Below are 21,520 nucleotides of genomic sequence, written 5' to 3'. Positions count from 1 at the left end.
GTGCTTCTACACCTGCATTGCTTGCTGTTTGGGGGTTTTAGGCTTGTTTTCTGTACAGCACTTTGTGACATCAGCTGATGTAAGAAGGGCTTTATAAATAAATCTGATTGATTGATTGATTGATTGACAACCAGGTGAGGGGAGTTATTTACTAATCAGTGACCTTAATTCCTCAATCAAGTACAAGGCTGGAGTGAAAACCAGCAGATACTGGGCCTCTGTGGAATGAGTTTGATGTCTCTAAACCCTTTTTACTAAATAAATGAAAAGAGGTCTCTGCACACTTGATCAGATGCAAGTTTCAGTGCTTAATGTGCCACGCTTTTAATGAACAACGACCTTCATCAGACCGGTTCTGACAAAGGTTGTTGTTGACCGAAAGCTTAGCACAGTAAGTAAGACATTATTACGTACTGTACCTTAGCAGCCTCCACCATCCTGGCGGTGGCATCTGCCAGTAGTTTAGCTGCAGCAAGTAGCTTCTTAGAGTTGTCAACATCCACTTCTACCTCAGCATCTGACCGCATGGCATTCACCAGGTCAGAGGTGGCCTGAGCCAAGACCCTGGCCTGACGAACCATCTCTCCTGAGAGGGGGAGACAGAGGAGAGAAAGAGGGGGATGGGTAGAAGTAGAGGGGGTGGAGACGTGTGTGTGCGTGAGAGAGAGTCAGTGAGCGAGCCAGCCAGCAAGCGAGAGAGAGAGAGAGGCAGCGAGAGAGAGAGAGGCAGCGAGAGAGAGAGAGGCAGCGAGAGAGAGAGGCAGCGAGAGAGAGAGAGGCAGCGAGAGAGAGAGAGAGAGAGAGGCAGCGAGAGAGAGAGAGAGAGAGAGAGGCAGCGAGAGAGAGAGAGGCAGCGAGAGAGAGGCAGCGAGAGAGAGAGAGGCACCGAGAGAGTCAGCGAGCGAGAGAACCAGACAAAGTTAGGCTACTGTATGACTAAATCCTGCTAGTCCAAGGAGACGAGATGGGTAGTTATTCTCTCTATTAAAGAACACATGGATTTAAACTGCAGGCATCTGCCAGCCAGCATCGAGAACTCAAGCCAATCTGCCAGCACTCCCCTGGGAGAGAGAATGAGTCTTTTTCCAATCCATTTTTATACACAACTAACTGAGGCTGATGGCAGGTGTGACTTGAACACACATATTTGCTGTTGGCTGAAAGCCAGCATTCTTCAACTGGTTGGCCACAGTACAGTACAGAATGAGGTTCTTTAGAGTAGCTGGCAGACACTTTCTATACACCAAGAGGCTTTAAATCTAAATATTAACAAACATTCATCAATTTAAACAATTAAATAAAGTTTTATTGGCATTTAATTTAATAGTTCTATTTAGCGACTTCATCACTACCACTACTAGGGAATCCCCTTCCCTCCTCTCCTCACCTGCGTCTCCCATGGAGCTGAAGATGCTCTCTGTTACGGTCATGATGGTGTCAGTGGCCTGGTCGTAGCGACCAATGGGCTCGCCGTGGGAGGCGTAGTGGCATACGTGCTCCAGCAGGTCCCCCAGGGCCTGACCGACAACACTGGCTGCAGCACTCACCTGCAGGATGTGTCTCAATTCAGTTTCAATTCAACTTTCAGCCAATTCAGGAAGTACACTGACAAACCCATTTCAATGTTCCTCAATGCTTCTATATGAGAAAATTGTACTGAAATTGAGATGGAGTTGACCCCAACTCCGCTCACCTGCTTCAGCATCTCCCCGTCGACTGTGGCAGACAGACAGGCCTGGACACAGCCCTCCACTGAGCGGTCCACCAGCTTCCCTGCCTCAATCAGCTGCTCCTGGCACACTGGGGAGCTGATGGTGGGACTCACCACCTGCAGGGAGAGATGGAGAAAGTGAGCATGTGAGAGAGGGAGAGGAAGAGCGAGATCAGCTGCTCCTGGAACACCAGAGCACTGAAAGTGAGAGTCACCACCTGGAGAGGAAGGGATGATGGAGAAAAATGAGTGAATGTGTTGAAAGAGAAACAAAAGAGGAAAAAAGATGACGCAAACAAATCATGTCAGATCAAAAACACTTCCGTTGAACATCTACGTGTATATTATTGAAGTTAGTGTATTTACTTTACCTGGGGTTATTGAAGAGGAAGAAACATAGCTACTGTTGTTGAATTATCCACCGTAGCACTGCCACAAACCTTTTACCTTCTCACATCATTCTCATCATGATGAAATGTCAGTGGGAGTGTGTGAAAGGTCTACAGTGTTGTACCTTGGCACAGGCGACCAGCTGGGAGGTGGAGAGGGCACACTGCGTGGCAGCAGCGATGACTCTGTTCTGTAGGACCGTGTCGTCTGCCACCTGGGCCACGTTCTTAGCCTTCAGCACCATCATGGCTGCCGCGTTGGCCACCGCCTTGGCCAGGTTCATCAGCACCTCCTGAAATTGTCAACACCATTATTTATGTCCATCCCCCTGAATAAATTCTAATAAGCAAAAGTTACGCTTGAAATTCAGATTGGGTGCAACTGCAGAAAAACCCTTCTAAATGTGCTGAGTCTGAATCGCATGTGAAAGGTTGTAATGAGAAAAAGTGAAAATAGACAGACTCTTACCTGGAACCTCTCGTCTGACTCGTTCTCTCCCATCTGAAGCAGCAGGTCCCCACTGGCCTGGCCTACACTGCCTGCTGCACTCAGCACTGTCTGACGGGGCTGAGGGAACAGGAAGTCAGAGTACAGCTATGGCACAAGGGTTAGCCCACGTGGGGTCTACGGTAGGTAGACCTAAATTACAGCTGGCTCAGCATCTATGCTTAGCCCCAGAAGGTCGACACACCAGACTAGCTTAGATGAGCTACTGTATTTCTGAATCCACATCAGGGTATTTTCATATTGTCAAGGCAGAATCTCCCAAAACATTATTATCCCAACTGGTCTTGAAGAGAACATTGTGAGCGTAGTGAACTGGGCCTGCAGGTGCAGGTCTATGTGAAATCCATTATTCAACATGGCAGTGATGAATCATTCACAACAGAATTATCCTCACCAGGCTTTGTTTTGTTCAACGTGAACAAAACACACTGTAGCAAAGGAAGGGTGAATAGTTCAAATGGCCATATTTTGTTATGGTTCTGCCTGGATGTCGGTCTCTGGCCGCCTGTCTCTGTTCAGACATGAGGGCAGGAATACAATAGACAGCCAACACATGACACACACACACTCCCTAAAAATGGGAAATATTAATCAAATTAAGCCATGTAACTGGGAGGAGTGCCACCATATGAATACAGTAGGAGCTCAGTTGGTATTATTGAGGCCAGTGGTGCATTAGTGATAAGTACAGTATAAACACTTCCAATCAGAGGTCAAACCTAACAGCCTTCTGTTACCCTCAGGCAATACAACTGGGAAAAGATAAACTGTGATGTTTGTTCTGTTAATAAAGAGAATATAAAATGCCTTATATCAGGGACGATGGAACTTAATGAGAGGTCCAAGTCAGTCTATAACATTGAATCATGTGTAGAAGCTAGCTCATGTGCTCTTCAGATACCACAGGTGTTGGGTTAAAGCATTGTGGGTATAGAAATTCTGGCCACGGAAAGCCGCAGTAGGCCAATCTGCAGGCTTTTGTTTCAAGTGTGCTTGCTTTGCACTAAGCTGGAACAAAAGCCCGTAAACACTCTTGGCTCTCCTGGACCAGAGTTGAGGCAAGTTATCTGCATCCGCCAGCCATGTCTCACCTCTCCGGAGGCAGGCTCCACAGCCTTGAGCAGGTCAGAGACGGCCCCAGCAAGGTTCCTAGCGGCACCCATAAGGTCATTGCTCCCGCCCGTGTCATCCTCTATAAGAGCAGCCAGTAGCTTCACACCCTTAGACATCTCTGTCAGGTTGGAGGAGATGGTGGTGATGGCACAGCCCACTGCAGTGTAGTCTGTGTCTGTCGGGTCACCTATAAGAGGGAGGGAGGAAGGAGGGGAGGGGAAGAGAGAGAGATCAGAGAGAGAGAGTGAATAGAGTATAGTAAGCGAAAGTGAAAAAGAGTGGGGATGGAAAGAGGCAGAGAGGATAGAGAAGGAGAATGATAAAGCGAGAAAGCGATAGAGAGATAGAGAGCCAAGTTAACCATCTCAAGCCCTTCTGGGCCGTCCTCTGGATGCAGTACAGTGAGCCAGTATGTGTCATAATAAACATGTACCTATGTTACACTCAGCCAGTCAATTCAGCATGTCACATTAGATTATTCTGTTTAGACATGAGACTGCTGGTGGAAATGACCAGACGTTTAGATTTAAGGGGAAAAGGGTCAGGGACTGTATTAAGCATCTCAGAGCGCTGGTCCAGGATCAGGACCCCCGGTCCATGTCATCTTATTCACTATACGATGGCCTTAAAGGCCAAACTGATCCTATATCAGCACTCTTCTCTGATTGCTACTGGACAACAGAGCAGGAAGTCCCCTTATATTGAAACAGATGGTTGAAGCACCGACTGTCCCTTGGCTGGTTCAGCATGGCACCAAACCAATGATATGAAGAATACTGCCAGCTCGCTTGGCCCACTAGTACACATTATAATGGATAACAGTTCACCATTACTGTAGATTTACACGTAATGAAAACCAGATCGTTAACTTGAAAAATGTTGTGTGAATCATTTAAAACCGCAAGACGTAAAAATGAAGAAAAAAAACTGCTTGTAAAAATGTAAGCTCAAAACCTTTTTACTGTCACTTCAACAGCACTGGAATATTCAGCTCTTCCATTGAACAGCATGTCATTTCCTGAGTCATCCCAAAGCCACGTACCAGCGGTGAGGTTCACCACAGAAGCTGTTCCTGCGGTGATGGCGTCCACCTGGGAGTGGATCTCATGTTTGGACTCATCCACCTTGTTCTGGATCCACACCTTGGATGCCTGGAGTAGAGAGATGGTACTGGTTCAGCAGAATTATTACATGAAGGTGGTACTTGGCAGATAAAAGTTGAATTGCAGAACATACAAGTAAATAAGAACAATTAAACATCAGAAAGTCAGGATGGGAGTTGAAGGATGAATGGTGACCTAGGAGCTGAAGCAGGGAGAATGGCATTGAGGAAAGAGCACTAGAGTGAGCATAGACGAAGTTACATTTATTTTAAGGAGTGTTATGTACATACATTAAACATGCCATTAAGCATTAAAAACAAACGTCAGAAAATTACAATATAAAATGTAAAAATTTGAATCAGAAGTTTTAAGAGTATTAACAACTTAATTATAAGTTAATAGGGCATGAAATTAGCTGAGTGCTGAGTGTGCTTGTCCATGTCTGACGGTCAGTATGCTGTTGTATGTCCCTCTCACCATGTCCTGTCCCAGTGGAGACAAGTGTGTGTGTGTGTGTGTGTGTGTGTGTGTGTGTCTCCACACCATGTCCTGTCCCAGAGGAGGCAGGTTGTCCACCTCTCCCAGATCAGCCTGTGCCTGCTGTACTGCCTGCATACTGGTGTTGATGGTCCCCATCAGGGCCTGCTGGGCCGAGCTCTGGAGAGAATAAACACACAGAAATGATCAATATCTACTAAACACGTATAGAGATATGAGATGGAGAGAGAGATACATATAAAAAGAGGAGATAGATAGAGAGGGAAAGGTGGAGAGAGAAACAAAAGAAGAGGGTGAGAAAGAGAAAGTGTGTGAGAGAACATGTAACATTGCATTCCTGCTCTCACCAGTGGTGGCATGTGTCCTCGGTGCATCTGTCCCATGATGACCTGTTGCTGTGCAGAAGGCATGGTGCCCATGCTGAGAGACTCTGTTCCTATAGAGCCAGACCTGATCACCCCTGGTAGAGCCACAGAGCCATGCTCCACACGACCCACACGGTTAAACTGCTGCTGCAGGATCGTCGACCTGGAAACACACAGACAAACAGACAAATTTGGTCTGTGCATGATATTCGAAAAAAAAGGCATCTGTGATACTTAATGTTCATCACGTAATTATCGATAGCATTTCGTCAACGTCACCTTTCCCATCCACAGGTGGACCAACTATGGAAGGATGGTGGTGTCTGTTTGCCAGACTCCGTGTGTGTGTGTGTGTGTGTGTGTGTGGTGCTAACAGGAACCACGGCCGACATCAAACCTTCATTGTGTTCTTCCAGGAACTAGACTGTTATTCTTCAGATGAAGCCTTCCAGGTTTGGTTTCCTGTGAGTTTGCAGTATTAATGCCTGCGTTTTCCCTTAGGCCCTCTATGCTATCCTCCACACTGACTGGCCCAGATAAGGGAACAACACAAGGTCTGCGTCTCAAATGGCACCCTATTCCCTAATTAGTGTGCTACTTTTGATCAGGGCACATAGGGCTCTGGTCAAAAGAAATGCACTAAATATGGAGCCATTTGGGACACTACCAAGGCCAATATTCCCTCAGTACATGAAAGGAAATATCAATTGAGACTAGACAGGAAGACAGCTTACGTTATTTAACGACAGTTCTATGCAGATAAAGGGACTAATATGCGTGTAATTAGGGAAGTACAGATAAAAATGTTGTTTATCCGGACGGAGAGAACAGAGAAAAGAGAAAGAGAAACTCGAACAGAGGAAGTTGATCCTAAGGAACAATACTATCCTCACTGAGGGGAAATGTTCATGAGTACAGTCAGGTGTACATTTTACATTTAAATTTTAGTCATTTAGCAGACGCTCTTATCCAGAGTGACTTACAGTAGTGGATGCATACATTTCATTTCATGCATTTTTTAAAAATTTTTGTACTGGCCCCCCAATGGGAATCGGACCCACAACCCTGGCATTGCAAACACCATGCTCTACCAACTGAGCCACAGGGAAGACCATTTATGAGACCTATACATTATAGCTGGAACATAAAATGGGACTGAGGCCCTGTTGGCTTCATTAGCCACTGAATGGAAGAAAACAGACAAAAACAGGCGAGACTACCTGGACCTCTCCAAAAATAAACACTCTTTTTCATTTTGAAATGTTATTTGACACTGCTATTTTGTGTTACTGAGCATTATATAACAGTTCACATACTTCTTTGGGGAGACCGATTCTTCCAGCATGGTGGATTCTTCATCTCCTTCTAAACCAAAACGGTCTTTACTTTGCTTCTACAGAGACAGAGAGAAAGAGAGAGAAATTCACAAAGTGACATTTGGATCACAAAGGTGACACTGGCTATTTTATCTCTAAAAGGCAATACATATTGTGATTGCCAGATAAGTTTAGGCATAACTATTTGGACATGCATGGGAGTATTGATGTTTTCTGGAAGCAGTGTCCTTCACTTTAACAAGTCGATAATCAATCATCAAGAAAGATCTAGCTATGATGGGAAAGGGTTTTCTACACTCACCTTCTTGAGGATGATGTCGATGTATCCAGCGATGAGCTGAGAGATTTGTTCTCCCTCAGTGGTCTGGACTGAGTAGTAGCTCTCCTGGTACTCCCCAAAATCCTACAGCAGAGGTCCATACCAAATATAGCATTTTATACTGGACTATTACAAAAGCCTACAACAGACAGACAAACAGAGGATGATACCAAATCCTATACATTCCTACCAGAGGCAAACACACTGCTCCATATCAAATCCTACAACAGTCAAACACAGGCCAGCAACGCCAAACGCTGCATCTCACACTGGAATAACACACAGAGGCTCATGACAAATGCTCCAGCTAATGGAAAACTGTATACAGCATCTCTTACTGGAATAATATTCAAAGCAAGATCCCAACCACTGCTGTGGCTTCGCTTGTCATTCGTTTACATAGAGGACTTGGCTCAGTGTGTGGGGATTAATGTGAACCTATGGAATAAGTTAGTTATAACAGACGCCAGACATTGTGCTGCTGGAGCCTAGACATCAGACTGCTAGCAGGCTGTAGCCACTGTCAGATTAAACCAACTACAGTTATTGTCATATAAAGGCACACTTTGCATGGAAGAAACTGTGTGGGGAAAGAAGAAAATTACTTCGGACGTTAAATATCAGGAGACATTTCATAGAATATCCTTCTATATTTCTTACAGTCATATTTCTGGACATCATCTTTTAGAATATGAAACTGATCTGGCCCTGCCAACAGGGGTTTGATAATGGATGAAAGGATCCCCACAAAGGAATGCGCATGATTGGTTGAATAAAAGTCTATGAATATATTTCAAATCATTCACCAAAACGTACAGCTTAACTTCAACAGCTTCCTCAGTATCAAGGTACAGAGGCTGCATGCCAAATGGCACCCTATTCCCTCCGGTCAAAAGCAGTGCACTTTAAAGGGAATATGGTGCTATTTGGGACACAGAGGGAACATTCCTCAACTGTACCAACACAGAGAGGATTAATTCAATTGAGTGTTGGTAAAGACTGCATGTCTACAAAAAGAGATCTTCTAGATTAGGCATTTCTTTAGTCACTGACTCTTTGTAAAGTCACAAAGGGCAGTCATTGGCAGGCAAGACAAAGGGGGTTTGTTCAATAAATTAAGTTGAACAATTGAATGAGTGAAGAAAGAGTCTTCACACTAATTGTTTATGAGAAGAGAAACATTCAGATGAACATTTCATTTACTGAGAGTCTATGTGTAATCTACCTAAGAAACAGAGCACAAAGGATATACATGTTAGAGAGCAGATAATAGATTGGTGTTTGCGTATAAAATATACAAGCGGTCTCTGTGGACACCGTCAGTCTTCTAGTGGACTATAGGAAGTGGAGGCAGCAGCACTGAGGAAGGGAGTCTTACCACACACACACACACACACGCTGGGGTTCTCACCAGGGTGAAGCTCTTGGGCGAGGCGGCCCATCTCTTTACAGTGGTGAGGGGCCACTCCTGCACCACGTCTTTGGTCTTCTCCTCCACCCTCATCACTGACTCTTTGGTTATCCCCAACAGCCTGGGGACCAGCTTATTCTTACTCTTCATCTTCTCCTATAAAACAGTGTGACAGAACAATGGGAAATATGAAGCAACAAAACCTTATTGGGAAAGAATAGGAGAATAAGCAACAACTAACACTCAGAAAACAGTGGAAAATACGCAACAAATGCATACTATTAATCTTCTAATACAATTACAAACGTCAATAGAAAACAATGGAAAATAAAAAACAACAAAGCTTCATTAGAGAACAGAGTGAAATAAGCATCCAAAACCTCATTAAATTTCATATTCACATGAACGGTTAAGATATATTAAGGACTGTCTAATCCATCAAGAATCTTGGACTGCCTTTCACTCACACTTTCCTAAAATAGAAATGGCGTCCTTCTCCCTCTATCTCATGTGGCTTTTCTGACTGATCAGAGGAAGAGAGGAGAGTTGATTGGGAGTGACACAGGGACAGAGGTGAGGAGTGTTTAAGAGTTGCTCAACACTGCCTTGCTGGTGGAGTGGGTCTCTATGGGCTCTGGAGGGGTGAGGGCCAGGGGAACTGGAGGAGTGAGGGCCACAGGGCTGGAGTTAACAGGGGAACTGGTGGGGTGAGGGGCAGGGGGGACCAGGGGAGCTGGAGGGGTGAGGGGCAGGAGAGGCCCCTCTTACCTCCCTGTGGGGTCTGCAGTAAAAAGGACAGACCCTGCCTGGCAGAGGTGCAGCCAGAAGCCACTAGTTAACTCTCCAGATGCGCGCGCTCTGTCTCCCTCCCTCTCTGTCTCCCTCCCTACTCACAAGGAAGTAATCATTACGCCACACTCCAGTGCACAGGCACACAGTTGGTCACTTTCCAGGAACATAATGAACCTGACAGAGGTGATGGGAGTAAGATAGAACTGTAGCAAAGCAGTGAACACTACCACCTTAACCAGAGCCATTTAAATCCATCAACTATGACTTTTGTCTTTATATTACCTTCTCATAAACCTCTGTGGGATGTGTTTGAAGCAAAAGGTTTATTGTTCATCACATCTACGTATTGCTTGAACTTCTACGTCTATATCCAGATATGAAGCATTTGTAAGAAATATGTCTAACACTTTTGTTTAGCTCATATCTACATAAGATTAATGGGTGTGCCAAAAACTATGAAACGTGCAATATTTCCTCAGTCTAATTCATTCAAATCATTACCACACTGCCTTGTGTTGCTCTGCCATATCTTAACTAGGAATGTGTGACTCTGGAGTCTGAATAACGATGCGGTCAGTTTTTCTAGCCTGGTACTAGATCTTATTTGTACTGTACTAGCCAACTCCTATGGTTGTTGCTGGCAAGACTGCACAAATAGATCTGGGACCAGGCTAGGAAACGTGTAGTTTGGTAGAAGCCAGATGAGCATATTTCAGTCATCTGGTTGGTCTTAAACCTAATGCTCAGGTGGGATTGGATTCTGTCCACTCCCAAGACATTCCTCTGATATGAAAGAGTTCAGCGAGGCCTTGGTGTTGCAACACCATGAAAAGCTACTGATATTCAGCTGTAACCCACTCATTCCTGCACCTGCTAGTGCTTCACACACACAATCTTACCTTCACCAGGAAGAAAGACACTCCGTATGTCCTCAGGGACCTGGCTAGCTTCACATACTTTACTTTAGCTTCTATCTCTGTCATCTCACCACAGTTCTTGTGGTCCTGTGAGTTTGAAAATAGAATAGAATATATTAAAGCAGTAAGGCACGATGGGGTGCTCTGCGTTGTGTCGTGCCTAAGAACAGCCCTTAGCCGTGGTATATGAGCCATATACCCAGAGGTGCCTTATTGCCATTATAAACTGGTTACAAACATAAAGAACAGTAACAATACATGTTTTGTCATACCTGCGGTATACGGTCTCATATACCATGGCTTTCAGCCAATCAGCATTCCAGTGCTTGAACCACCAGGGTTATACTTTTATTTAGACCATCAGCAGTTGTATGGGACTAAGAAGTTGACAGAATAGGAACCAAAAGCTATAAATAATTAATTCAGAAACAAGCAAATTAATTGAAGATAAAATGGCAATGTTTTTTATTTAACCTTTATTTAACTAGGTAAGTCAGTTAAGAACAAATTCTTATTTTCAATGACGGGCTAGGAACAGTGGGTTAACTTCCTTGTTCAGGGGCAGAACAACAGATTCGATCTAGCAACCTTTTGGTTACTGGCCCAACGCTCTAACCACTAGGCTACCTGCCGCCCCAATATCTACTCGTATAAGATTCAAAACAAACTGGACCAACCTGAAAGATTTTCTTTTCATTCCCCCGCTGCTTGATATATTCTTTAGGTAGAAACTCCTTGAGGCTAAAATAGATTACAGGTAGGTACAGGATGAGAGTTCATACATAAAACCATGAAAAGTGTGCTGGTTTAAAACAACAACAAAACCCCATTTAATATGGTGAGGATTTGTATTTTGAAAACAAATAACAGATTTCTATCAGTACCCTGAAGTAATACATTCCTTCCAGCAATATGTCTTCATTGTATTGAAGAGCATCACCTTTATGATAAAAATCATCATCACCATGTTCATCATCATCCTTCCCCTGATTCAGAGGGCTTGGGTTAAAGGCAGAAGACACGTTTCAGTTGAATGCATTCAGCTGTACAACTGACTAGGTATCCCACTTTCCCTTCACCTTATGTAAAGTTAGTCTTCAGAAGGAAGTGAAGCTTACTCTAGGAATCCAGGCTTGTGTTTGTGTTCTATGTGCGGTCCAAACTGGATCTGAGCCTGAATCCCTGCAAACTCACAGGACTTGTCGAAGGACACAGGGTGAGAACCATTTAGGATGTCATCTCGTGCCTGGGAGAGAGATAAAAACACATTTAATATAATCACCGTCATAAGAGACACGCCACTCAAAGTTCTCAGAGGATGTTTTAATTCTGGAATGGTAAGACATGAAGATGAAACCCAATATATCACTAGTAATATGGAGCAGCTGACTCCATTTTCTTTACATTCTTGAATGGGAAACAATTCACTTCCTGAAATGATGGAACTGACCCCAACCATGGTGACCTATCAAAACAAAAGACGTCTAACACTAGTACCTCTAATGACCTCATCTCAACCCTGATCCCTTAATGTTGTACAGCCCATCAGCCTGATCGAGACTACTCTCATACAGAGAATAACGAGCCCAGAACAGAGAGCCTGCTGAGTCTCATATACCTACTAATTGAACCAGATCCTTTATCTGGCTGAACCATCTCTCACAGCCATTTACACACACTACAACAACAGGTAATTACACACAGACAGCACAACATGACTAGCAATGGAAGTGGTGCTTTAGTCCTTTTGAGGAAGAGCAGGTCAGAGGAGAGGTGTTTTAAAGACTAGGCTCATATATCACACAGAAGTGGACACTGTCAGCAGACAAGGGAATAGGGTCCCAAGTCCCACCATGACTTGACAATAACACAAATTCAATATGCCAGCTGCATACATCAAAATACATCGCAAATGCAACCGTGCACACACACACCTTGAGGCAGTAATCATTGTGGTGGTGATAATGAGGCACATCAGAGTGTGAAGCACCAGCTCTGGTTGTGTGTGTGTGTGTGTGTGTGTGTGTGTGTGTGTGTGTGTGTGTGTGTCTTCAATTATTATTATAAAAGGCAAAAAAAAATGGAATAACAGATGTTCTCTATCCATCAACATTCATCCATTACAGCATGTTTCTGGTGAAGAGCTTAATTGCTGACTACTATGCAGGGCAAGTACAACAGAGGAGAAGGCATGAGAGAGGAAAGAGGTAAGGAGAGGGGCAGGAGAGAGTGAGGGAGAGTGAAAGAGAGTTATTGAGGAGGGAAGGATGAAAAGAGAGAGTAAGAAAGAGTAGGAGAGAGGGAAGAGGAAAGGACAGAGACGTGTTAAAAGCAGTAGGAGAGGAGAGACCGTGGTGAGGGTCAGACCTGGACGTAGAGCAGGTTGAGCTGGACCGGATCTCGTGAGTCCACGTTCTGGTCTGAGTAGAAGAACTTCCTCCTGAGCAGAAGAGTTTCGGCCTCCTCCACCCCCTGCTCACGGAACGTTCTGCTGTGGTCAAGCCAGTTCACTGAACACACACACACACACACACACACACACACACACACACACACACACACACACACACACACACACACTGATATTAACTCGGAAATGCACAGATTCTGACCTTCTCAATAAACTTCAAATCTAACCATAATTCTCTCCCATTATAGTCAACCCAAGGGGTTACTCAATATTTTGTAAAACCAAAATCCATGTTGGCGTCAGTGTTCCCCTGAAGGAGGGTAGAGATAATGTCAGTAGTGGTGTAAAGCTGCCTATCAGTTTGATGGATGTGCCAATATCTAGAGGCTGGAGAGGAGCTGCCCTGTCCATGGTCTGTATGACTGAACACTTCACAGCAGGCCAAGACAGACGTCTATTGCCTACAGCACATGAGAAATGGACACTACTGCTCAGGAAAAAAGAGGAAAATACAATTTGATGTGCGATAACAGTATCCAACTCAAATCACTATTAAAATAATACCTTAACCAAAAATGTCTGTCAAATCAATAACCGGGAAATAATGTTGCTTCTCTCCAAACTCTTATGAAACACGCAGATGTATCAAAATGTATTTTCAGAACAGACGACAGAGCAATACTTAAGGATAGCAGATGCAAGTTAGCTAACTAAATAATCCTGTTACTGCTAACTTTATTCAAAACATATTTGGCTCAAATGATCAACTTGGTTAAATTATTAAAAAAATTACCATAAGGGAAATTAAATTGGCTTCAGCATCAACATGTTCCCAGAACCAGTGGCAATTTGTAGAGATGGCAGGTAGCCTCATGGTTAAGAGCGTTGGCCAGTAACCGAAAGGCCGCTGGTTCGAATCCCCAAGCTGACAAGGTGAACATTCTGTTGATGTGCCCTTGAACAAGGCACTTAACACCCAATTGCTCTGGATAAGAGCATCTGCTAGAGATGTTTAGCCTCAACTGAGGCCCTATGCTTCACTAGGAGTTAAAAATAATAAGTTAAGTTGGCCTAAACTCACAGTCGTCGTCTGTGTGAAGCTTGGCTTTGAGTTTCTCCATCTTCCTCTCGTCTCGGAGCAGAGTCCTGTCTTTCTTCAGGGTGCCTGTCCCATCCTCCTTCTTCTCCTCCATTACCTCCTGGATCAGAGAGTACTCCTCATAGTTGGTGATTCCTGAAATCACAGGGAAACGCTTTCAGACAACCTCAAACCACTAGCTCTCCTATGACAGGTGTTAAAACAAATCATGTAATCCAGGTTAATTGTTAAGAGGAATTAATTGTGGTACAAAAGGAAGTAGACTCACATTCTACTGCATATCATCACCTTGAGACAACCTCAACTCACTAGCTTTCCTATGAGAGGTGTTTTACAAATAATGGACCACTCACCTATTCTACTGCATATTGTCACTAGCAGCTCTCCCACTGTTTTGGAGTCGTCCACCATGATGGTTTTCACAGCTCCATCCAGCATCTTGATCTTCAATGGCCTCTGTTTCTTCTTGTAATCAAGGATATCCTGAGAGGGAGGGAGAGCAAAAGATAAACTGTGAATGTGGCGAAAAGTAGAGCGAGTGATCAAACATTAGCCAGTCGAAGGAGAGAGGGATGAACGGAGGGCAGAAAATCTAATTTAACGGTTGCCTATTCCTTCCCCACAACTCTCTCATTTCTCACACACAGCAATATGAAAAAGGTTTTCCTCTGAACTACATACTCTGTCATTCCAACAGGCCTGGTACTTCACCCTGCTTTTAAACACACAGCACTTGTCTAGAGAGGAAATGCTAATGGAAAACGCATCCTATGAACACGTTTGATGTTTGTGATCTTTGAGGACCGACTTCAATCAAGAATAGTGTAAGTGTGTGTATGTGATCTGTCAACATTCACCAACACCACCATACATCTCATACTTTAAATACTTTCTCCATGGCAACAACTACAAAGAACCCTCGTTACAGTAGAGAACCCTCGCTACAGGATAGGACTTGTCAGATTACTAAGGGTTACTGTAGGTATACTTTAGGTAGGTTTTTACCCCGTTCCGCAGCATGTAATAATCCAGATTCCTTCCTGACTCCAGCCAGATGCCTTTCCTGGGGTCCTCATCAGAAAGGAACAGACCGTAGTCTGAGGCTGGAAGACAATAGGAATAGAAGTTACCATTAGCAATAGAATGAATGATGCATTTCTAAGCCCTTGTTTCTAGCGTTGAGGCAGGTACCATTCTAATTCTTCCAAAGTGCATCCTCCCTTCCTTGAAGTAATCAGTGCTGAGACATGAATGGACAGATGAAAGCCACATGGTGCCCTTGCTTTCACCTGTTAAGGAAGGATGGTCTATAAAGGAATTTGAATGTGACCGCAGTCGCTTGTATGTCTGTGTCTTGTGACTGTACCTTGTCCAGTCTGGGCTTCAGGAACCCTCTCTCTGATGATTCTGCAGGCGTCGTAGACGGCCGTGGACGGCTCAAACTGCATGGTCTTCACCAGGTTGCACCGGCGGACGCAGATCTTCAGGGACAAGGCCACCATCTTGGCGGGCACTGTGGGGGGTACGTCTACACCTGGGGAGAATGGAAGGTGAGATCAGTATAAGATGTGGATGAGAACAAAGGAAATAGAACTACTTAGTTATTTTCCATGAAGCCAAGACACAGACGTCACCACATCGCATTAGTAATATTTCACAGAATTCATTCTTGTGCGTTAGAGCCTATGACAAATTCACAAGTTTTCAAATACAGTCCATCTGTTGTCTGGGAAAAAACGAAGGGGGTCAAAACTGAAGTCATGTCTTGTATCTGGATTTAAACAACGTGAGAAGAACACTGCCATCTGTCTGTCTCACTGAGCGGGCAGAATGTGCAGCCACTCAGACAACCTGAAACTCAATTTATCTGTAACCCAGACAGAGAAATAAGCCATGTGCCACTCAGAGACGACAGAGAACATATCCTGCATATTACTCTGACAAGGAGAAATAACTGCACCTGGTTGATATACGCACTCTGAGGGTTCAAGTCTAATCAACAGTCTATATACCTAGACATATACCTACAACCATTTCACTACACCTGCAATTACATCTGCTAAAAATGTGTATGTGACAAATCAAATGTGATTTGACAGCGTAAGGGGAGGATTTCCTACCTCATATAGAACCTCCCGGACTGACCAGAACAACCTGCTCAAGTTAGGAAATCACTCTCCAACAATTTATAGGACTAGGGCTGTTACGGTGTCCGTATTACCGCCACACCGGTGGTCAGGAGTCATGAAGGCAGTCAAATTCCAAGACTGTTTAGTTACGATAATTAGTCTCCTCCAAGCTCTGATGCTGCTGATGGTCATTAGTAGCTTACCAAACTTGTTAACTGCCTGGTACTCTGCACTCTACTGTCCTTCTAATCACTCTGACAATGCAAATGTGATCGAAAATCAAATCAAACACTTCATGAGATCATGTTGCGCAACATTTCTATAGGCTATGCAATTGCATGAGAAAACAGTGGTGCCCTCTATTAAAAAGAGGATCCAATCAGCTTTCTATAGGCTAGGCCTACTATATTTATTTCTCAACTTTTCTAATATTAAGTACATTGCTTCTCTTTACAACAGGAGTATAGCCTACCTAGCTGGCATTAAACATTTTTACATTTGCTATTGAAGTGCATAGATGACATGTATTTTTCCCCGCCTGTTTCAAGATGGGTGCATGATAATGGTCCATTTTAAATCAAAACAAATTTCACACGTTATTTAGTATATGTAAAGACAAGATTAAATCAAGAGTAGTCTGATGGATGACAACATTAGCTTGTGAATTATATATTATCATTTGTGAATGATGCCCAGCATAATTTTTTTGGCTACTTATTTAAAAATCATAGTCACACACCTCATTTAGCCTAGCCCATAGGCCTATATGTTTTGATAAGGTTTGTATCACAACTAAAGTGGCAAAATAACTTCTTAAAATTAAGCACATTAAACCGCTTTACAAGGGGTGTAGAGCCTAACTGGCAAATAAAACAAAAATCTAATTTTATTGGTCACATACACATGGTTAGCAGATGTTAATGCGAGTGTAGCGAAATGCTTGTGCTTCTAGTTCCGACAGTGCAGTAATATCTAACAAGTAATTTAACAAATTCACAACAACTACCTTATACACACAAGTGTAAAGAGATGGAATAAGAATATGTACATTAAATATATGCATGAGCAATGGCTGTGCGGCATAGAGATGCAATAGATGGTATGAAATTGAGTATATACACATATGAGATGAGTAATGTAGGATATGTAAACATTATTAAAGTGGCATTATTTAAAGTGACTAGAGATACCTTTATTAAATCCAAGTGGCCAGTGATTTGTGTCAGTATGTTGGCAGCAGCCTCTATGTTAGTGATGGCTGTTTAACAGTCTGATGGCCTTAAGATAGATGCTGTGATCGCTTTTATATATATTTTTTTTTCTTGAAACTCACTCGCAGATTTTTATATATACTGCTCAAAAAAATAAAGGGAACACTAAAATAACACATCCTAGATCTGAATGAATGAAATAATCTTATTAAATACTTTTTTCTTTACATAGTTGAATGTGCTGACAACAAAATCACACAAAAATAATCAATGGAAATCCAGTTTATCAACCCATGGAGGTCTTGATTTGGAGTCACACTCAAAATTAAAGTGGAAAACCACACTACAGGCTGATCCAACTTTGATGTAATATCCTTAAAACAAGTCAAAATGAGGCTCAGTAGTGTGTGTGGCCTCCACGTGCCTGTATGACCTCCCTACAACGCCTGGGCATGCTCCTGATGAGGTGGCAGATGGTCTCCTGAGGGATCTCCTCCCAGACCTGGACTAAAGCATCCGCCAACTCCTGAACAGTCTGTGGTGCAACGTGGCGTTGGTGGATGGAGCGAGACATGATGTCCCAGATGTGCACAATTGGATTCTGGTCTGGGGAACGGGCGGGCCAGTCCATAGCATCAATGCCTTCCTCTTGCAGGAACTGCTGACACACTCCAGCCACATGAGGTCTAGCATTGTCTTGCATTAGGAGGAACCCAGGGCCAACCGCACCAGCATATGGTCTCACAAGGGGTCTGAGGATCTCATCTCGGTACCTAATGGCAGTCAGGCTACCTCTGGCGAGCACATGGAGGGCTGTGCGGCCCCCCAAAGAAATGCCACCCCACACCATGACTGACCCACCGCCAAACCGGTCATGCTGGAGGATGTTGCAGGCAGCAGAACGTTCTCCACGGCGTCTCCAGACTCTGTCACGTCTGTCACATGTGCTCTGTGTGAACCTGCTTTCATCTGTGAAGAGCACAGGGCGCCAGTGGCGAATTTGCCAATCTTGGTGTTCTCTGGCAAATGCCAAACGTCCTGCACGGTTGGGCTGTAAGCACAACCCCCACCTGTGGACGTCGGGCCCTCATACCACCCTCATGGAGTCGGTTTCTGACCGTTTGAGCAGACACATGCACATTTGTGGCCTGCTGGAGGTCATTTTGCAGTGCTCCTCCTGCTCCTCCTTGCACAAAGGCGGAGGTAGCGGTCCTGCTGCTGGGTTGTTGCCCTCCTACGGCCTCCTCCACGTCTCCTGATGTACTGGCCTGCCTCCTGGTAGCGCCTCCATGCTCTGGACACTACGCTGACAGACACAGCAAACATTCTTGCCACAGCTCGCATTGATGTGCCATCCTGGATGAGCTGCACTACCTGAGCCACTTGTGTGGGCTGTAGACTCCGTCTCATGCTACCACTAGAGTGAAAGCACCGGCAGCATTCAAAAGTGACCAAAACATCAGCCAGGAAGCAAGGAACTGAGAAGTGGTCTGTGGTCACCACCTGCAGAACCACTCCTTTATTGGGGGTGTCTTGCTAATTGCCTATAATTTCCACCTGTTGTCTATTCCATTTGCACAACAGCATGTGAAATTTATTGTCAATCAGTGTTGCTTCCTAAGTGGACAGTTTGATTTCACAGAAGTGTGATTGACTTGGAGTTACATTGTGTTGTTTAAGTGTTCCCTTTATTTTTTTGAGCAGTATATATATATATATATATATATATATATAGTTTCAAGTTGTCCACCCTACCTGACAACTTGAAACTCACTCGATGATATATATATATATATATATATATATATATATATATATATATATCATCGAGTGAGTTTCAAGTTTGGGGATATTAATGTTCACAATAAAAATGCACTTTAATAATAACAAGCATTACATGCATAATCGCATTTGCGGTCACTTTTGATAATGGTGTTTTCCTGCTAATGGAACATTCACTCTCACGTAAAACAGCCTCATTGCGTAAAAGTTTTTTTGATGCTAGTGGTTGTATTAATTTGATATCTAATCGCATCCCACAACTGTCCCAGTCTATGTTTGGAATATTTATTTATCTCACAGAATAGGTCAAATTTTGTACTATGGGTGATATCAGATTGACATAGGCTAATGCCTTTACTGTTCGTTAGGCCTGCTCATCTTGTTGGCTGACGAAAAGTAAATGTGGACAGTTATTCCAATATCTTCAATATGCACCTCGGCATGTGTCTGTCTTCACTTGTAGCCTGTGAGAAAGACCCAATCACATGATGGATTAGCCATTTGCGTGAGGTGCTTCGTAGGACACAGCACTCAGGGAGAAGGGAATTATCATTATTTTATTCAGCCCAAGGGCACCAAGGCCACTGGCCGCAAAAGGCACAGATTTTTTTAGGGGGCATTAGGGCCACACAAAGGGCCACACAAAGGGAATGCTGCTGGGAAATTTGAAGCATTATCAACTGCTTGTCCAATTGGGAATGAGAGACTGATGAAGTGTATACAGCCTGCGCATAAAACAAAGCAGAGCGCATGCCTTTCATGCAACTTTTTTCAAATTAGAATTAGATTCGCATCAGGCAGTCTTACAATGTATTACTAATATAAACATATAGCCCAACTTTTGAAGAACTAAAGCTACATGTATAACTAAATTAAGCATATAAGAGTACCTATTTCTTTGTTAACCGATCAACACAGAATAGCCGCATGTGCACACTCCCTCAAATCATTTGGAGAAAATATAATTTATATTTTATTCAGCTTTGTTCAATTGTATTCTTCATACATTTCGGAAAAGCTGACCACGAGTCCATTTTGTTGCTCCCAGCCTATAGACAGAAACTAAATCAGGAAGCACCCGTGCACAGGTCTGTTCAACGCTGGTCCGACCAATTGGATTCCACGCTTCAAGATTGCTTCGATCACATGGACTGGGATATGGACTGGGATATGTACCAAATAGCGTCGAACAACAACATTGATGAATACGCTGATTCAGTGAGCGAGTTTATTAGCAAGTGCATCGGTGATGTTGTGCCCACAGTGTCTATTAAAACATTCCCCAACCAGAAACTGTGGATTGATGGCAGCATTTGCGCAAAACTGAAAGGTCAAACCACTGCTTTTAAATCAGGGCAAGGTGACCGGAAACATGACCGAATACAAACAGTGTAGCTATTACCTCCGCAAATAAATCAAACAAGCTAAGCGTCAGTATAGAGACAAAGTAGAGTCACAATTCAATGGCTCAGACACGAGAGGTATGTGGCAGGGTCTACAGTCAATCACGGACTACAAAAGAAAAACCAGCCCTGTCACGGACCACGATGTCTTGCTCCCAGACAGACTAAACATCTTTTTTGCTCGCTTTGAGGACAATACAGTGCCACTGACACGGCCCGCTACCAAAACCTGCAGGCGCTCCTTCACTGCAGCCAAAGTGAGTAAAACATTTAAAAGTGTTAACCCTCAAGGCTGCAGGCCCAGACGGCATCCCCAGCCGCGTCCTCAGAGCATGCGCAGACCAGCTGGCTGGTGTGTTTACGGACATATTCAATCAATCCTTATCCCAGTCTGTTGTTCCCACATGGTTCAAGAGGGCCACCATTGTTCCAGTTCCCAAGAAAGCTAAGATAACTGAGCTAAACGACTATCACCCCGTAGCACTCACTTCCGTCATCATGAAGTGCTTTGAGAGACTAGTCAAGGACCATATCACCTCCACTCTACCTGACACCCTAGACCCACTCCAATTTGCTTACCGCCCCAATAGGTCCACAGACGACGCAATCACACTGCACACTTCCCTAACCCATCTGGACAAGAGGAATACCTACGTAAGAATGCTGTTCATCGACTACAGCTCAGCATTTAACACCATAGTGGTCTCGACCCCGCCCTGTGCAACTGGGTCCTGGACTTCCTGACGGGCCGCCCCCAGGTGGTGAGGGTAGGTAACAACATCTCCACCCCGCTGATCCTCAACACTGGGGCCCCACAAGGGTGCGTTCTCAGAACTCTCCTGTACTCCCTGTTCACCCACGACTGCGTGGCCATGCACGCCTCCAACTCAATCATCAAGTTTGCAGACGACATTACAGTGGTAGGCTTGATTACCAACAACGACGAGACGGCCTACAGGGAGGAGGTTTAGGCCCCTGGAGTGTGGTGTCAGGAAAATAACCTCACACTCAATGTCAACAAAA

The 21,520-nt window shown here is 44.0% G+C and overlaps 1 protein-coding gene across 4 annotated transcripts in view; it reads right to left on the bottom strand.

Moving 5' to 3' along the window:
- Positions 1-21,520, bottom strand: part of LOC115203319 (talin-2) — a 135,380-nt gene that overhangs the window by 52,502 nt on the left and 61,358 nt on the right. For all 4 annotated transcript variants that reach the window (XM_029767905.1, XM_029767906.1, XM_029767907.1 and 1 more), the window contains exons 2-21: positions 15,339-15,506; positions 14,978-15,075; positions 14,326-14,455; positions 13,955-14,107; positions 12,831-12,973; positions 11,582-11,709; positions 11,141-11,204; positions 10,446-10,550; positions 8,755-8,910; positions 7,326-7,427; positions 7,004-7,080; positions 5,670-5,850; positions 5,368-5,481; positions 4,764-4,872; positions 3,700-3,908; positions 2,570-2,668; positions 2,226-2,393; positions 1,694-1,828; positions 1,388-1,547; positions 420-586 (exon numbers count right to left, since the gene is read on the bottom strand). In XM_029767905.1, the coding sequence (XP_029623765.1) occupies positions 420-586; positions 1,388-1,547; positions 1,694-1,828; positions 2,226-2,393; positions 2,570-2,668; positions 3,700-3,908; positions 4,764-4,872; positions 5,368-5,481; positions 5,670-5,850; positions 7,004-7,080; positions 7,326-7,427; positions 8,755-8,910; positions 10,446-10,550; positions 11,141-11,204; positions 11,582-11,709; positions 12,831-12,973; positions 13,955-14,107; positions 14,326-14,455; positions 14,978-15,075; positions 15,339-15,474 (2,634 nt within the window). In that variant the 5' untranslated portion in view covers positions 15,475-15,506. The remainder of the gene's footprint in view (positions 1-419; positions 587-1,387; positions 1,548-1,693; positions 1,829-2,225; positions 2,394-2,569; positions 2,669-3,699; positions 3,909-4,763; positions 4,873-5,367; positions 5,482-5,669; positions 5,851-7,003; positions 7,081-7,325; positions 7,428-8,754; positions 8,911-10,445; positions 10,551-11,140; positions 11,205-11,581; positions 11,710-12,830; positions 12,974-13,954; positions 14,108-14,325; positions 14,456-14,977; positions 15,076-15,338; positions 15,507-21,520) is intronic.

This window comes from Salmo trutta, chromosome 12 (genome assembly GCF_901001165.1).
Source record: "Salmo trutta chromosome 12, fSalTru1.1, whole genome shotgun sequence".
In the NCBI taxonomy this organism is placed as follows: Eukaryota; Metazoa; Chordata; class Actinopteri; order Salmoniformes; family Salmonidae; genus Salmo; species Salmo trutta.
The sequence above is the reverse complement of the archived record's forward strand: the minus strand, read 5'-3'. Positions and strand labels throughout refer to the sequence as shown.